The 18,082-nt window shown below is 31.5% G+C and overlaps 1 protein-coding gene across 1 annotated transcript in view; it reads left to right on the top strand.

The window, feature by feature from the left end:
• LOC145296256 (T-cell immunomodulatory protein-like) overlaps positions 1 to 14,843 on the top strand; it is a 65,658-nt gene extending 50,815 nt beyond the window's left edge. The window contains exons 15-17 of the mRNA XM_080142466.1: positions 1,485 to 1,567; positions 7,672 to 7,789; positions 13,710 to 14,843. Coding sequence (XP_079998592.1) covers positions 1,485 to 1,567; positions 7,672 to 7,789; positions 13,710 to 13,769 — 261 coding nt within the window. The 3' untranslated portion in view covers positions 13,770 to 14,843. The remainder of the gene's footprint in view (positions 1 to 1,484; positions 1,568 to 7,671; positions 7,790 to 13,709) is intronic.
• The last annotated feature ends 3,239 nt before the right edge of the window (positions 14,844 to 18,082 follow it).

Below are 18,082 nucleotides of genomic sequence, written 5' to 3'. Positions count from 1 at the left end.
CCTGCCATGTTTTATTTTATGCATTTATCGATAAAATTAAAGAAGTTATTAAGAATTAGATTCCTTCAGTTTTTTTAGACAACCTGTACAAGCATCATCATTATCATTGTCATCATCAGTTTAATGTCTATTTTACTGCTGGCATGTGTCAAATGGTTTTTAGATAGTGACTTGCAAACTAATCTGTTTTGTGTATCCATTCTTTTTTTTTTTTTTTTTTTTTTTTTTTGCGGACTGTTATTCTCATCTTCATAGGTGCTGTTGCTTCACTACATTTTGGCCAACTCATCCTCTGGCCTTCTTCAGGTGGTTAACCGTGATGGGATAGGAATACTGAGTTTTGTAAATCTACCCTCCCCTCCCTTTCAATAAAAATAAATAATATATAATAATCTATCTCTGTCCATGTTTTTATTTATCTCGCTGTCCCTTTCAGTTCCATCCTTATCACTTCCCATGTTTTCCTTAGCTTTCTCCTGACCTGACCCTCCTACCTCAACTGTTCTACATCTAGTAACCCAAGCACTTGCATCCATTTTTTTCAGTATGACACTACTATTGAAGTCTCCTGTACTGCACCCATCTCTATACCGTCAAAATTTAATCTTCCTCTGAGGTCATCTATTATATAAATTTAACCTGTTTGTTTAAATGTATGTATGTATACATGCATGTATGCCTGCCTAAAACTTTTGACAGAGGCGACGGATTTTCACAAGATCAGTATCGTTTTTAAGCTCGACCTTTGGACGACAAATATCGAAAAATTGGCTCAAAACATTAATTTCTTTACCTTCAACTGGGCACTTTTCTACAAGGAGGGGTCGTTTTTTCGCCGATATTTTTGAAAGTCATCCCCTCTTTTTGATTGAGTAGCCTTAACTTAAATGTTCACCACTTCCAGTTTGGTGATGGACGCAACGGCAAAGACGTCACATTTTTTTATTTTTGCATTCTTTTCCGCCTTCATGGTACGGGTTCAAGCCTGCTTGCCTACTACCATTTTTTTTTTTTTTTTTTCTCAACAGGCTTTCAAACACCCGGGCAATGCCGGGCATCCAGACTAGTCAGATCTAAGTATATCTTTAAGATTCACATTAACCATCCATTGTATTATTCTTATATCATTTATCTTCATTGAACGCATACTCTCAAACCTCACTAGCCACATTTTACTTCCATGCATCATCACACTGTGTACATTTTGTCGACAGTGAATAATAATAAAATTTCCATTTTTTTTTTTTTTGCTTAAGTTTGACAGACTGAAGAAAATGCTATTTCAAACTTAGTTCATATGTATTTTACTTGGATATTTATACACTTAATAAAGCTTTGTAAACACTGAAAGCCTTGAAGAATGACACCTTTTCTTCCTATTTCTATGCTAGCAATGGGACCCTAAAGTTTTAAATGGAATTTTCTAAAAATGGAATATCTAAAACGAAGATTTTGACTGTATATACAATTTTCTTTTTTAATAGCATGAGAAAATCCGTGAATGGACGTCCATCATTCCAAATTCGCAGCTCATCATTATTCCATATTTGAACTCTAACCCTTACAGGTAAGCAATCCAACTGTTTATATCTCTCAGTATCGCTCTCTCTCTCTCTCTCTCTATATATATATATATATATATATATATATATTGATAAGTTAATTATATATATATATATATATATATATATATATATATATATATAATCTCTCTACTATCATATAAAAGTCACTTTGTGTGTGTGTGTGCATTAGTTTCTTCTTCATAGGTTCCGAAGCGGCTGAGCTATCTTTTGCAAATTTTACACAAAGGTAATTTATATGTCTGGCAGTGTTCTTAGTTATGTTTTGTACAGAAATTCATCTAATGAGTATTGAAAATTGAAAAAAATCTGATTCTAAAAATAGCTTTTTTTCTTACTGATAAAAATGAAATTTTACAGGAAAATTTTTATTTGTTACACCAGCAAGAGAGATAATAAAATCCTAGCAAATGACTTCTTCTTACAAAAAACCCTCCAGAATTATTGACATCTGGAGATATAGCTCAATGGTAGAACATTCGACTACAGGTTGAATGATCCCCTGTTCAAGTTCAGATGTACTTCACCATTTTATTTTATTTTATTTTTTTTTTATTAATGAGTTCAATTTACTATAAAAGAAGAGGTACCATTTAAAATTGCTGCAAATCATTTCATTTGCATTATTATTTTGTGAATTAGTCCACCAAGCAAATTATTCCTTGTAATATATAATAATCAATAAAGGATTGATTCTATAATAATGCACCCGCAATCCGCATAAATTTAAATATCATGTTTAAGCATATTGTATGACCAGGACCGGGCAACGCCAGGCGTTCAGCTAGTATGTATATATATATATATATATATATATATATATTGATTAGTGTTTATTTAATTACAAGTTAATATTTTATTTAAGTTGAATCATTTGGAAAATGCAAAGTTTTATGGATATGTGCACATCTGTTAACATGAAATTGATTATGATAATTTTTAACCACTAATATGCATTTGTATGTTTTTAAAGGCCTGTTTTAATAATAATAATGATTATCCTGTTTTATTTTAGATTTAGTTGTTTGTAAATAAGAGGAGAGGATTAAACTTATATTTTCTGTTAATAACTTTGGCAAAAGGCAAGGATTAAAAAGAAGCCCTCTTACCTGCTTTCATTTGGAAATAACTTATGTTAAAATTGAAAAAAAAAAATCCCCAAAAACTTTACATTTCTAAAATACTTAAGACATGTTTTATTCTAGCTGTAATGTGAGAGTAGGTAATTCTTTTGCTTGTATATAGTAGGTAATGGCGCAATGTATTATTTAAAAAATTTTTTTTATTCAATTTTCACCCTAAACAAGGCACAGTGCCGCTTTGACGTAGGGGGCTACTATCGGGAATATAAGTTGGAGGGATATTATGAAGGGAGATGAGTAACAAGATGTCTGTTCACATTACACTTGAACATCTGCATGTCAGTACAGTTGGGAAAGCAGAATCCTGGAAGGGAGTTCCACAATTTAGCAATTCTAGGAAAGAAACTGTTGAAGTAGAAGGCTTTCTTACATATAGGGAACTCTGTGTAGGGCTGGGATTTAACTACTTTTCGGGTTTGTCAGGGGTATTTATGTTGAGGGGGTACAAGTGCTTGTAGTTCGTCAAAGCATTCACCGTTAAAATACTTGTAGAACAGGCAGAGGGATGCAACATTTCATCGATGGGACAGAGGTTGGTGCCTAAATGACAGTCCAGGACCTCTCAAGTTGGCGACTTTCTTCTGAACCCTATCCAAGAGTGAGAGACAAGTAGCAGATGCACCAGCCCAAGTGTGGCAACAGTACTCCATACATGGGCGAATGGTGGCCTTATAGAGGTACAAGATGCTTTCAGACGTAAGTAACTTTCTAGCACGGTAGAGAGAACCCACTTTCTTCGCAGCAACCTTGGCAATGCTTTCAATGTATCTGTTCCAATTCATGTTCCCTGTAAACGTTAGGCGGAAGAGTTTAAAGAAAGTACTTTCAGGTATTACGTTTTTGGCCATTGTTATTGGTGGTAGAGAAGGTTTCTTGTAATTATTGAAGGAAACCAGCTTAGTCTTGGCAGCATTGACTGTGACCATCCATTTTTTAACCCCATTCCACTACAGATTGGAGGTCTTCATCTAGTGTTTCTGCCATTTGCTTGGATATGTATTCATTTGTTTCCCTTTGTGCCTGTTATAGAGCGTGGTGTCATAAGCAAATATACCCATCTAAGAGACAATTTTATTAGGGAGATTATTTATGAATATTAGGAATAATAAAGGATCCAGGATAGACCCCCTGAGGTACTCTCGCATTTATATCATATTGTTTAGATGTACGACTGTTGAGGACAATCTGGATCCTTCTCTTACTTAAGAAGGATTTAAATTACAATATGTATTCTTCCAGTGATAGAAGACCATCGTGCCATACCCTATCAAAATCCTTACATATATTGAGGGCTACCACTCTACTCTTCCCTGCTTTGCCCAGTGAATGGTATATATGTTCAGATTAGTCAGGATATCTGCTATGGAACGGGCTTGCTTAAATTCATATTGATTGTCGATCAGAAGTTTAGCAGCTGTAAGGTGGTGGACTAGAGCATGATTTATTAGGAACTCAAATATTTTGGTGAAAAGCGGGAGGAGGCTAATGGGGTGTTAATTTCATGTGTTAGTTCTTCCGCCAGAATTCATTACAGAAGCAGTTTACCAACGGTCAAGAAAGCAAGATTCGTTAAAGCATTTGTTGTAAAGTTTTGAGAGAACTGGAGCAACCTCAGCATTTTTTAATAGCACAGCTGGGATGAGATTGGGTCCACACGCTTTTGAGGTGTCTAGGTTTTTTATGATATTATGCACCTGAGGAGTGATTTTCAAATCGTTTAGTGTGGTGTCTGTTCGCAAAGGAAAGTCAGGGAAGGGTCCAATGTGGAGTTTGGGGCAAACTGACTGGTAATCAAGTTAATCTTCTCTGTTGCTGTGCACACAACCTCATGATTGTTTGATAGTGAGGGAATTGTTGCCTGCTCATTATTTACTATACTGTTGTAAATTTTCCAAAAGTCACAGGTTCCTAATTTTTGTGCTTCAATGCATTTTCTGGTGGTTTCAGTATGTATATGTTAAAAGTAGGACTGCTGTTAGCTAGCATCATCTTCAATCGACCAATGAACAAACAATTTTACTTCAGAGTGACCCCAATATCATATTTACTCTATGGATTACATACTTAAATGGTTTAAAACTAAATTTTATTTTCCAAAGATACTACTCTTTCCGAATTTTACTTTGAGAAAATAATAAATTTTTCTCTACTTAATTGTCTGGATGATTGGATTATCTCTCTTCCAGCATCGGTCCTGGATATAACCTTAAACTATATCCAGTGGTGAGGCCCCAGCTTGTGGGCTTTGGGGAGTGTGGAGCCACCCTTTAATTACCATTGCTCCCAGGTCCACTCTGACCTGGAGTGGTTGTACCTGTTAGGGTCCCAACTAGAGAAACCGACGTGAAAACAACAAATATATTCTATTAAAAAAATTTTTCTTCAAAATCTTTGGATTCGGCATTAAATAACCCGAAAAGGGTTGATATGCCGTAAAACAACCAACCAACTCTTCCAGCATCAATTTGTAAACTGAAAATTAAATATGTTAATGAAAAAAAAAACTTTCTTTTATATATTTTTTAACAAGTTATAATCTGTTATATCTCTTTCCAAAAGTGTTGGGAAAAAAGAAATATATAACAAAAAAAAAAATAGGAAATACTTGGTGAAAGAACCATAGATGGGAGGTTAACAATGAATTATTATTGATTAGTGTGTAGCAATGAGAAGCTGGATAATAGATGATTATCTATATGATGGCCTGAGATAGATGGATATAGATAGATAGATAGATAGATAGATAAGATAACAAAAGGATGAAACAATGGATATAGGTATATTTAGATTAGGTGTGTGGACACTTTGGGGAGTGGCTATGGGTTGCAACAGCCCTTGAGTTTTACTACGTTAGAAGTGGTTTGGCAATGATGGTTGAATTGAGTTGAAGACAACTCGAAGTAGATGATGAAATGAATTGATCAACCAATTAACAAACGCAGCCTCAACCATAGATGTGAACCTTAATGTGTAGAGGGTCGATGGTATCATACACTCACCCAGAGTTCAACAATATGTGCAGAAAGCAATGGAGTCTGTGTTTTATTTTGTTTTTATATTTGTGAACCCATGTGTAAATGACGATGGCATTGTTATAAGAAGAGAAGACAAAACAACGGCACACAGCGTTGGGTCAGCAATGCTGTAAATCGAGGACACGTGGTGTCACAATGCCTCCTATTTTCTTATTCCATCCAAATGTATCAGAGCGGATTGCAAGTTACATTGTTATGATGACTGAACTTATGCATTCATGACCTGAAAGTTTCATCTCTCTGTTACAGATATTGATGACGTGAGATTCTAAGAAAGCAACCCCTGTCATGGACATGCCTCAGAAGCAGAGATGTGTCATTGAATTTCTCCATTCATTTGGCGCCTGTTGAACATTTACAAAGCTGATGCAATTAATGTCAGCACACTTAGGAGATGGATTCAGAATGGTGACAGATGGGAGTAAAAAAGCATGCTTTAGATGCCCATGCACACCCACTAATCCAGAAAACACTGTGCATCTCGACCAGCTCATCAGCACTGATTGGTGGATAATGGGAAATAAAATACGTGTAGAGTTGAATGTTGGTGTTAGTGCACTAGAAATGATGTCGTTGTCTCTAAGATACAGCAAAGTGTGTGTTAGGTGGGTGCCACAAATCTTCATGCAGGACTAAAAGGATCACCGACTGGATGTCTATCAGGACTTGATGAATCAGTAAGAAGCTGAAGGTGATGGATTCTTGGATCACTGCTGATGAGATTTGATGTAACCAAGATGAGCTGAAGTCCAAACAGTAGTTGATGAAATGGCATATAATTTCCATTAACCCTACCATTAACCCAAAGTCGGAGTGATAAGCCTCGCCATCGTCCTATAATTGCACAAAGACCCTCTTAAAACCACACATAATCGTCATTAGAAAAAAAATGCACACAATTTATCTCCTATAGAAGAAAATGGTTAACTGCCCTAAAATGTTAGAATAACTCAAAATGGGGAATCATTTTACATTAAATTGTACAATAATTTTTGTTTATTTTTCATTAAAGTTTTTCAGGGTGTTAATACGTAATTGTCTAAAAAGGTAGAATCACATATTTTGGAAAAGTGGTCAGTTGGGAGGAGGTAATGGAACGTATTAATCTACAATAATAGCAAAGAAATATTGCAATATATTCATTTTTAAACAGTCTTGGATTTAGATTTCAGTTTCTTGTACAGAAAATAGATTACAATTCAACTTTGAGTGCTCTAACGTCTTTTCTTTTTAATGGATACATGGCATTTTTAAGGAATTGCAGCATATTTATGTGCATTTACTGCAGATTATTTAAAAAAAACATTAATTTCTGGAGATTTTCAGGAGCATATTGTGGTTCCTTGTATAAAATACCACTTATATACCAAATTTTGTTGCTTAATTTTGTGTTTTAACAAATATATAGCATTTTTACTGAAAAAGTAGTGTAAAAAATGTGACAAAACGCATATGGTCTTAGAGGGAAAAATATCCAAACATGTGAGGCATAAAAATAGTCATAACTTAATTTTAATCAGATTTAAAAAATTTAAAAAGATTCATTCTATGTATGCCATTATGAAATATTTTAAACCATTTCAAATTTTTCATGTGCTACTTGCTCCTGGTGGACCATGATGGGTCCCCAACTAGAGCAGGCAATCAATTGATTTTTATTAAAAAAGTGGGTGATTTCATTGATTTTGATGACAATAAAAACATGGGAGTGTGAAACATTCGTTGTTGATCACCATTGAAAATGTCGAGTCTACCTACTAGTATATATATTTAGATAATAAATTATATCAAAATTAATTTAAAAATTTATTTTCATAAAATCTGTATTTTTTTTCCTGTTTTTGTTTTTATTTACTAATATTTTTTTTTATGTCTGTTATATCAAAAAGTCTGTTTGCTTTGTGATTCCAGCTGGAAGAATCGTCTGTTTGTTACCCCTAGTCGCCTTGTGCTATTAACAGGAGCTGCTCTTCTTGGCACATGCGCTGTTATTGCTGCTGTAGTTGGTATTTTGCATTGGAGAGAAAGGGTAAGTGTCTTGCAATACCTCCCCTCCAAGGGGAAGTCTAATATCTCATATGTCATGATCAAATAAAATATCTCTTCTTGAATGCAAATCAATGAATCATAAAATCACTATTATATCATAATCTGTGCCTCCTGCGTTCAACACTAGCACTTTTCCTTTGATTGAGTCACCTGGAATTAAAATTTCATAAATTTGAAGAAAGATTGTTTATTAAGCTGTTGATGTTGCCTCCTTTTCTGCTAACAATGGAAAATAAGAAGAATTTGGGGGGTTTTGGCTCCTTAGTATATAATCAGTTCTCAAGTTATTTCTTTACACATACAGTCTGCTTCAAAGTTTCCCAACAAACTGATTACTATTGTTTTGATTCTCTTGCTCTCTCTCTCTCTCTTGCTTGGAGTCATGTGATGTCACATCCGTTTCTAGCATAAAGCAGGTCAAGGTGACCTCTAAATGCATAAGCTGACTTCTTGACCCTTATTTCCTGTGCACATGTTAATGTTGCCCCGTGAATTTAAATCAGATATGTACCAGTGAACATACTCTTTATTATTCCACATTTTGTCGGTTTACAAGCTTTTAACTTGGTTGTCTTTATTCATTGCTTTTATGATTTAAAAAAAAAAAAAAAAAAAAAAAAAAAAAAAAATTAATTGAAAATCTTTTCTCCATCAGAAAATACAGTTGCAATAAATAATAGTTATAAGGATTATTCCAGCATTCTGGTATATTCCTCGAGACCTCTCAGTGTTGCATTTCTTCCCGTTTTCTAGACCGTGATAGATGATTCAGCGTCCCTGATGAAAAATCTTCCCACAGATATTTATTATAATATATATTATTTTTTATTATTTATTAACATTTTGTATAAAAATAAGTGGAACAATGTGAACAGTTTTCACTTTTATTTGATGTGTAATATTTATTACTTGTAATTGTTGACTTATGTGAAACATTCATAAAAGTAAATATATTTTTTACAGAAAGTATCATTCTTTCACCAAACTATTTATTATAATAATAATAATAATAATAATATAAATACTACTGCTATTTATAATAATAATTTAGCTAAGAATGTGATAAATTTCTTCAGTTAAAATATCTGTTGGAAGATAGTTTGTCTAGGATGCCAAATCACCTATCACCGTCTATAAAACAGGGGAAATAATGCAACAATAAAATGTCTAGAGGAATGTGCTAGAAGGTTGGATTATCTTAATAGTAGCGAAGATACTTGGCTTTTTTCTTTTTTTTTTCTAAGTATATTTTAGTCTCACTTGACCTGGATACTCTTACTTGACTCTCTCTCTCTATACATACACATATATATATATATATAATGATGTGTGTGTGTGTGTATATATATGTATAATGGTTGTATAGATTGGTTTGCATATGTAACCAATGTTTGTATCATAAACAGACTAATATATATATATATATATATATATATATTTATATATTATTTTTTTAAATGATAATACGGTTAACTTAGCATCTTCACCTTGAAAATCTTGTTTCCTAGAAAATGGCATTTTTATTTGGACGTAAACAAATATTTTTTTATTTATTTATTATTTTTTAAAACGGTAATCAACGGGCATGCATATTTCAGGGCCGTACCCATCTTCCACTGAAGAAGGGTAGGGTTCTGAAACATGCATGTTCATAGGTTACTGGTTTTAAAAAATAATAAATAAAATAAAAATATATACTGTGTATGTATATATATATTATATACACACACTCCTATATATTTTTTTTTTTTTTTTGTGTATTGATATTCATCATAAAAACCGTTTTTTTTTTCTATTTAAAAAGAAAATACAACTTTGTTCTATATTGGTTGTTGAATTGCATTTATCTGCAAAAGATCTAGCTAATTTGCATATTCTTTTAAACATTCATTTTAATTAATTCTCAAGTTTTTCGGTTTTCTTATGGGATGATCATCTTCACTTAACTATTACAAGTGTGTGTATATATATATATATATATATATATATATATTCATGCAGATATTCTACATGATTTATACTTGCATAATATTTGCTTACAAAGCTTATAGTAAACACAAACCTCTTTCTATATATATATATTTATGTATGCATATATATTTTTGTTTAAAAGATTTTGCCTTCCAAACTCCTGTCAGTTTTTGATCTACAGACATAAAACTTCATATATAGGGTATTTGAACCCATGCGAAACTTTATATTTGGGTTTTAGCCGGGAAAAATCAGTACAAAAGTGTGAAAATTAAAGAAATGGAATTTGCCTGGTGAAGGTCGAACGACGGTATGCATGCGTCACGCAATAGCTATTGGTTCATGTTTTAATTTTTAGCCTTGCAGCAAACATATTCATTGCTCAGGCATTAATGTCAAAGGAAAAAGTAAATCGTAAGCTAAACATTTTGGTTTCAATTCTCGGTGGTGGCGCACGAGTCCTTTTTTAACTTTTTAAATCCTTACTATATATTGGGTCTAATATGATAATAAATACAAAATCTGCATTAATCAAAATATTATATTTCAGCATATTTTATGACTGGGTAATGCCGGGCGGCCTGCTAGTGTGTGTGTGTGTGTGTGTGTGTGTGTGTGTGTGTATTTATACACATTTGCACTGAATTTTGATGAATGGGTTAATAATGCTTAAACTTAATCTTAACATACAGTATTGGTTGCTATATATTTATAATATATATCAGATTTTTTCAAATCTCAAATGACTTTTGGAAATTACGTGATTGTCTCCCTTAGACTATTAAGTTTTCACATTTTCATGACTTATTGGTTTGAATGTTCTCTTTGATTATTAACCATACGATTTGAACGGAGTATAAAGTCCTATACACGGCATACTAACTGAATGATTTTCTGAAAAGAGGGCGTGGCATTTGGAGTTTAACTGACTCCTGATTATATGTCTCTGGAAATTTGCATAAAATTCATGTCTTTTGGAGGTTTTTCATTTCAAAACATTAATCCTATTATAAATGATTACATGTTGTAAACTTAATTTAGTGTATGTTCAATACTGAACTTTCACACAGCAATTTTGAATTGTTTTTATACTTAACTCTAAATGGGATTTTATGTGGATTTAACTTTTACTATATAAAATTATTTTACATTGTTATTTATATATATATATATATATATAGTGATTTAAAGGTATGTTTTGTATTTAATATTTTTATTAGTTTTTATATTTCAAGCGGACCTCCGCTCTTGGTCACAAAAAAGTATCGAAAAGAAAAAGAAAACCGTTGAAAAAAACTGGAAATTTGTAGTGTTGACAGCACTCATTCCTAGCAATCATGTTCGAAAAAGTTCATGTGGATTATTTTAGCCGTTTGTGGAAGAAGATTGTATTTTCTATTTATTTTTTATTTTGAAATTTTAAAAAATGTTGCAACGTAATAGCATTTAATTCAAACGGCAAAAATTAGACGCAAATGATTTCAATATTATTATATATTATATAATATTATATTGGAATTGAAATGAAATGGTTACCCGATATAAATAATGTAATTAATAGTCATGATAATGATAGTACAATAAAGTATTAATAACAAAGGTCATAGTTTTAAATAATAATAATAATAATGAAACTCCCGAAGAGGGCAGAGTTAGAGACAATGTCGGCTTTTTAATGGGGAGTAAATTCCGTCCTCCCCTCTATAAAGGTAGCACACATGCTTCAAAAAAAACCCTCATAACCTTTAAATCACTATCGTAGAAGTATACGTGGACTTTTAACATTTTTTATATATATATATATAATAATATTTTTATAAATAAATATTTTTTCCTATGTTTTATTCTTATGCAATCATCAGTGTAAGAAGTGATAATTATTGCAGGTCAAAGGATTCAAATTCAAGAACAAAGTCACTTTTGACTCTGCTGTCTGACTGGTATTCAACTTCTCAGTTACCAAGAATTATCATGAGAAAGGAAACAGAATTAAATTCAATATATAGCAAGGGGACAAATAAAGAAAGCTAGTCGGATAGTTTTCAATGGCAGACGCCAGAACATTGCATGTATAGGGGTTGAACAAAATAATGAAAACACCTTGTTTCCATTATTTTGTTCATGTATTACTCGTTCCCTACTTAAACAAACCGACCATCAATCAAGCTCAATATGAGTGGGAAGGCATGCTTAAGTGCTCTTAATGATTTTAAGCGATTTGAATTGACTTTTCAATAAATTCACCAAATTCAATTTTTAATTTCATCACTTGCCTGAAGACGACTCCTGGAAGTTGAAAACGTTCGCGACTGTGGCAAATTCCTTTTCTCAAACAGAATGTGCAAACATTGGCCTGCCAAATAGAAAAAACGAATGGCAAGAAAAACAAACAGGAATTATCCCTGCTGTTCAATAAAACCTGCATAAGAGAAAAAATGCTTCCCAAATATATATATATAGTCATATTGAAAGAATGGAGTTCTTGAGTTAGTAGAGGTAGAACAGTCCAAGTGGTAGGTTCAGTTAACAGAAGAACATCAGAGGAAGTGAAAATAATGAGGGATAAACAAAAACCTATCCAGAGGTGCATTTTAAAACAGCTTATATATATATATATATATATATCAGTTCAACCGGCTTTGCTCAGGCCCTATGTACTGTTCATAACTTTATGTGCGCACACTTTGAAAAAGAGTTAAAAACATATTTAATCTGAAAAGGAAACACTTGATAAGTGGATAGTCCTTAATCTGCGGAGTTTCGAAGAAATACTTTCCTTCTCATCAGAGGAATTAGCAAAATGCGGGATCGGATTTTGTATACAAAAGTATTTGATGAAACTGCAAATAAGTCAAAGATCTTACTTGATAACAAAAAGTGAAGCAGAGGGAATATGGTGAAGAAAAGGTGATTTCACGTGAATGGATAGTCTGGTGAAAGGTAAATTATCCAATGACGGTAAAATCTAAAAATATAACTCCAAGAAAGTTAATTGAATTTCCATTCGCATAAGTAAAATCCAAGGAAATCATATAATTGGAAGATGATCCAAAATAATCCAAAAGGCCGAAATTCATGGAATAATTCACAAATATGTACAAGGAAAAGGGGAAAATTCCAATAAAATTAATAAAAGAAAAATAAGATATGCTTTTCACACGGCTGCCAAGACATTTATTTTATATATATATATATATATATATAAATATTAAAAAGTTTGACTCCTGTCCAGATAACCTACATCTAAAATTTCAAGTGTTTATACCCAAAATTGGCAGAGGTGTTTGGTAAAATTTTCTAAAATCAAATCGTTGAACTTTGACTCCTTTACAGCCAAATTTCTGACTGAAAACTGATTAAAAAGATTTTCCCAAATCTCAATACCCCTTATGTCAAATCTCGAGTCTGTAGACCTAAAATTAACAGAGTAGTTTGGTAGGGAAATGTACATACACACACACAGACAGATGATTTCAATTTTATAGATATATATATATGCATGCACAAATGGGACAAGTAACAAATGAACTCAACACTGATAAAAATGCCGGTACATGGATAAAAAAGGGGAGGGTAGCTTTTTGTGAAAATTCATATGCCTCAGATTTTTGTTAAATCTTAATAGACATCAATTAATAAACGTTCTCTAAATTTCAGTTTCTTTGGAATATTTGAAAAGGGTTTTACCATATATGATATGGACCAGCCCCCGTTATTTGAAAATTCAAACATTACAGATTTGCTTTGAATCTGTTCTATGATCATTAGACATCAATTAAGCAAGATTACTCAAATTTCAATTTCTTTTTAAAACGCTTTTAAGCTTAAGCCTTACATTTTGTAGGTTTTCTAGAATCAAAATCATTTAATGGATTTTGATTGTCGTTATTTGATAATCATTTCCTCATGATCTTTGTTTTCTTTTCTAGGCTGAAGACAAACGGGAAAAACTACAGGAAGCACACAAGTTCCATTTTGATGCCATGTAAATTAAAAAAAAATAGGCTGCACCCACAAGTGAAAAGCTCCCCTTCCTCTCATTTTATTTAAGTTTAAAAAAAAATTTTTTGTTAATGTTTTTATTTATAACTTGAGCTCATTCCACATGTATCTGTTTTTTGATAATCTTTTCCAATTAATTTAAAACAGTGGTTCCCAACCTGTTTTTCCAAGTTATAACTCCCATTTCAACTTCTCCATAATTTTTGTGTTCACTAACATCACCCGAAAACAAGATCCAATTCTAATTTTAAGACTTATTGAAGTTGGTTATTTAATTCATAAGCAACGTTTTTTGTGTAAAACTAGAACAACATTATTCTTCTGTTGATGAGTTTTTGAGGTGATGATTGTTAACTCCTATCATTTGGATCATTTTTACTATTCTCATCTTGGGTGTTATTTACACAATGTTTCGACTGATACAACCTCCGACTTTCTTCAAGGGTATCTTATCGAATTCATGAATCTTTCTGCCAAGCTTGAGAATCTGCATAGAAATTTAAATTTCCATGCAGATCTCGGAGTCCAACAAGTTGATTAGATCAAAGGTTACATTGGCTGAAACGTTGAGAAAATAACACTCAAAATGAGAACAGTAGTCTGAATAATGCAAATGTACATGTATTTTGACATTCGCAACATACATTTTCTATATTAATTTTTTAAAGATTGCTGTCTTGATGAGTAAGTACAAATATTGAACTTTGAACTATCAGGCACAACTAACACAGTTTCTTATTCGTTTATGTTAAGCAATTTCTATACTCATTTCTTCTTTTGACTTATTCCTTTTCGTATAAGACTGGATAATTTTTTATTCTAATTAACTAATTATTTGTATAGCTTTGAGACCCAAAGAAAATCACTTGCTGGCTCTCAGGTTGGGAACCTATTCTAATATTAAAAGGATTATCTTTTAAAATCAATAAGAAGTCATTTATTTAAGTTGTATTTATTATTCTTCCCCTCTTTATAATAAAAAAAAAGAAAAGTTTTTTTTTTACAAAATGATCGGCCAAAGTCATCCAGACTTAAATAATAATAAAATTAAAAAAAACAAACAATTACTTATTGTCTGGATTTTTTGGATTGGGATGAGGAGTTATCATTATTTAAATTAAAAAAAAAAAAATTATTTTTAGACTATTCTAGTTTATATTTATATTTCTACTACATGAGGCCGAAAAATATATTGTCTGAGCCCTAGTAAAGATATACAGAGGTTGGACAAAATAATTGAAACATTTCTTAAATTCAAACAAGTTGACGCTGATTCTTCCATGATATCAAGTTTTATTTGACTCACAGGCAAAAAGTTGAAACTAGACAAATCAAATATTGATTTAACTCGGCATAATTACTTTGGTGATGCTTTTTTTTTTTTTTTGCACAATTCATTTTAATATGTGTCGGTTTGTGTTTGTAAGTTTAGAAGTCTAATCAAAATTACTTTAGTTGTTGGAGATTTTTCTTTGCTTCTTTAATTCAATCATAGTCTTTCAACATTTTTTTTTTGTTTTTTAGTAATTGAAGTTCCTTTGGTACAAGCCCCAACGATTTTTTGTCTTTTTTCAAACTCGGTTAATCATGCATTTTTACCAAAATCTAAAAAAGAATTTTAAACTGTACCTTCATTTCTATGGGACAGTGAACAAGATCTAAGGAAAAGAAAGTCAATTGACATTTAACTGCATTAACTTTTGACCCAAGAACTGATCAAAGTTACAACTATTCAATAAATATCGTCTTCAGCAAACATCTGTTATCAAGTTTACAACGCAAACAAACTAGAACCAAGCATCAGATGCGTTGCCAAATTAATGGACTGAATAGGGGGAATATGCTGGGTTATATCGAACGGAAAATGATGGATGTAGCTCATTCTGTTGTCCTACAATTGCTTATTTGGGACAACCACTGTTCCCTTTTCACCATGATGCGCCAGTCATTGTCATTTCAACTGCTATAGGCAACAGTTATTACTAAGGTGGATGATATTGAGCAATTCTTTGTATCAATTCCACTAAAATATATAATGTTAAATTGATAAAATAACCAATCGTAATAAAACTTCAATATTTGCAAAATATTTGAATTAAAAAAAAATTTGTACTGCTTGAATTATTTTGTCCAATTCCATAATTATGAACATTGCATTCAAAGATGATGTAAATATAAAATATTAGTGTCGCTTTTTAATAACCCGCCATTAAAAACAGTGCCTTATTATTTATTTTGATAGTCCAATATTTCATTATTGGTCATCCAATATCTGTAAACTCTTTAAATCTTTGTCCATTTTTATAACAAAAAAAATTTTATTTCATTAATTTTAAATTGACCTCATACATGTTAATTTAAAACTGACCTCATACATGATAACATGCAATTCACCCTTGTTGTTTCTGTACTGCAGTACAAAACGGCAGTCACTTTTTTGATTTTGATGGGTTTCTTGTGAACCTTATTTTCAGGGCTTTCATAATTTTTGAAAATAGATAATATTGGGAAATGAAGAAAGATGTTCAATAAACGTCAAAGAAAGGTAAAAATAATTTAAACAGTTATTTTACTCCATTTGTCAAATAAAATGGAATAATTGAATTTTGCAAAATTTATAGTCACACAGCAGCCAAATGTTAACATAGCGACTGCTTTTTGTAATGCTGTTGTCTGTTACAGATAGCAAAAAACATGGCTGATATCTTTAATGTTAATATGTAAAGAAAATTAAATAGAAATAAAAACAAATTGTTTGTTATTGAAATGCACTGAAGTTCTGCAAGTTTATGATGGTTGGAGTAATCACGCCCAAAATTGGATTATTTAAATAAATAACAATTTTCTTTTTTTATTGTGGGTTTATTTTAAAAAAAGCACTCCAAGAGATTCTTCTTGTTATTTAAAAAAAAAAAAAAAAAAAAATTTCTTAAGTTGACTGCATTTTCAGTTATAGTTTTAACATAAAAACAATGTAGTTTATTAACATAAAAAATTTGTTTATTTTTTTTTTTATCATTTTCCTTTCATTTTATATTTTCTTTTTTAATTCCTTTTCTTTTTTTCTGTATATTTTTTTGTTTTTGCTTTTCTTTTGTTATGTTTATTTTTTTTAAATATTTTTCTTTTTATTTTTTAAAACCTCAAAATATTGAACAAAAATAAGCAAATCGCATTTTTAATCCGGTTCCATTTTACAATTATATTGCTTATTTTAAAAAAAAGCGTCCTATTTTTATTTCTTAAATAGGACAATAATTGTTTAAAATAAACTAAAGTATATGCTATACAAACATTTCTGCAAACATAACTCTAAAAGATCTGACAATTAAAAAGAAAAAAAAAAGCATACATCGTTATCAAGGTAATATAAATACAGAAGAATATTTGAAAATTATTGTATCAAACGAATTGCACAGCAATTTATACCTTGAATACAAGAACATTTTGTCCAAATGACTGAATGAGATTCATATGCTAATACACAAAACCAACCAACCAATAATCAAATTAAACTCTTCTGAATCTGAATTTGAAGGAGCTTTACAATTTTATGAGATAAATATTAAAAAAAAAGAAGCCAGATCTCAATTTGTAAGATTTTATTTATTTGAAAATTGTTTTTAAAGCTTGTTAATTTTTTTTTTTTAAATTTTTTTTTTTAAACTAAATAAAAAAGTTTATAAGATTTTGTAGTCGTTTTTTCTGATTGGTTTCACAAAAAACTTAAACTCTTTAAACTTGAAATACATTTGTAATAGAGCTGCTGGTGCAGGGTTAGGCGCAGCAGCAGCCATATGCAAATGACCAAGCCAGTGTGTGATGTGACAACAGATAAAAAGGACGTGTTTAGAGAAGCAGGTATTCGAGATTTGTTTGTGGAGGATTCAACACTTGTTCGAGACATGAGAGCGTGGAAATAGACATGTTACATATGTGACTCATGAGCGACGGGGAAAGACGTGTCCTAAATATGGACAGACAAAGTACCACATGTTTTACATGGCAGTCTTGTTAAGCACATTCAAGTACGAGAAGGCTTTTAAACAAGAGACAAGGGAGTACCTGCAAATAAATGTCTGTTTCAATTGAAATAAAAGTGAGTCAAATTCCTTCTGTGTCTTTTTTTTCCTTGTGACTGTCTGCATACGTGTGGGTCTTGAGTATTGGCATGAAATGACTACATTTGTACACGATCAAAAAACAACATGCGTAGAATCGTGAATAAAATTCACAATTCTTTCTGCAACTCGATCAATCATATTTATTATAAATAAACTTCAGTTTGTGCCCTATGTCT

The sequence above is a fragment of the Euprymna scolopes genome, chromosome 2, assembly GCF_053919585.1.
Source record: "Euprymna scolopes isolate OS-2025 chromosome 2, ASM5391958v1, whole genome shotgun sequence".
Taxonomy (NCBI): domain Eukaryota; kingdom Metazoa; phylum Mollusca; class Cephalopoda; order Sepiida; family Sepiolidae; genus Euprymna; species Euprymna scolopes.
Note: the sequence above shows the minus strand (reverse complement) of the source record. Positions and strands in the feature narration are given on the sequence as shown.